The sequence below is a fragment of the Rhincodon typus genome, unplaced genomic scaffold (genome assembly GCF_021869965.1).
Source record: "Rhincodon typus isolate 14 unplaced genomic scaffold, sRhiTyp1.1 hic_rhity00000071, whole genome shotgun sequence".
In the NCBI taxonomy this organism is placed as follows: Eukaryota; Metazoa; Chordata; class Chondrichthyes; order Orectolobiformes; family Rhincodontidae; genus Rhincodon; species Rhincodon typus.
This window is the reverse complement of record NW_025965709.1, coordinates 121277-121790: the sequence shown is the minus strand read 5'-3', so window position 1 is coordinate 121790 and position 514 is coordinate 121277. Positions and strand designations below refer to the sequence as shown.

General features: G+C 58.0%; 1 protein-coding gene across 1 annotated transcript in view; it reads right to left on the bottom strand.

Moving 5' to 3' along the window:
- The window catches only part of LOC125488228 (alpha-actinin-2-like), a 19587-nt gene that overhangs the window by 17895 nt on the left and 1178 nt on the right, over nt 1-514 (bottom strand). The window contains exon 3 of the mRNA XM_048621159.1: nt 292-396. Within this exon, the coding sequence (XP_048477116.1) occupies nt 292-396 (105 nt within the window). The remainder of the gene's footprint in view (nt 1-291; nt 397-514) is intronic.

Genomic DNA, 514 nt, shown 5'->3' with positions numbered 1-514 from the left:
AACAGTCCCAGGGACAGGGACAGCACGGGGTTAGATACAGAGTAAAGCTCCATCTACACTGTCCCCATCAAACACTCCCAGGGACAGGGACAGCACGAGGTTAGATACAGAATAAAGCTCCCATCCCCTCAGGGTGAGGGTGCTGGGTGTGGGTGGAGGGGGTGAGGTTCCCAGGAAGGGCAGGGTGGTGTGTGAGGGGGCAGGGGGTGGGTTCGGGTTCTGTGAGAGATTCCCGGGGGGTGGGGGGCTGTGAGAGGGTCCTGGTGGGGGGTGGGGGGGTGCGTGACTGACCTGCGTGTGTGTCTGGAACATAGTCCTTCACCTCGGTGTGAACAAACAGTGTGGGCAGCTGCAGGGGTTGGTTCAGCTCGTTCCTCAAACAGATGTAGTGATAGCCTGGGGTTGGGGGGGCAACAGCGAGTTGTTAGTTTTATTACTGAGTTTCAGAGTTTCAAACACCCCCTCCCTATCTCTGTAACCCCCTCCATCCCCCTACAACCCCTCCCTATCTCTG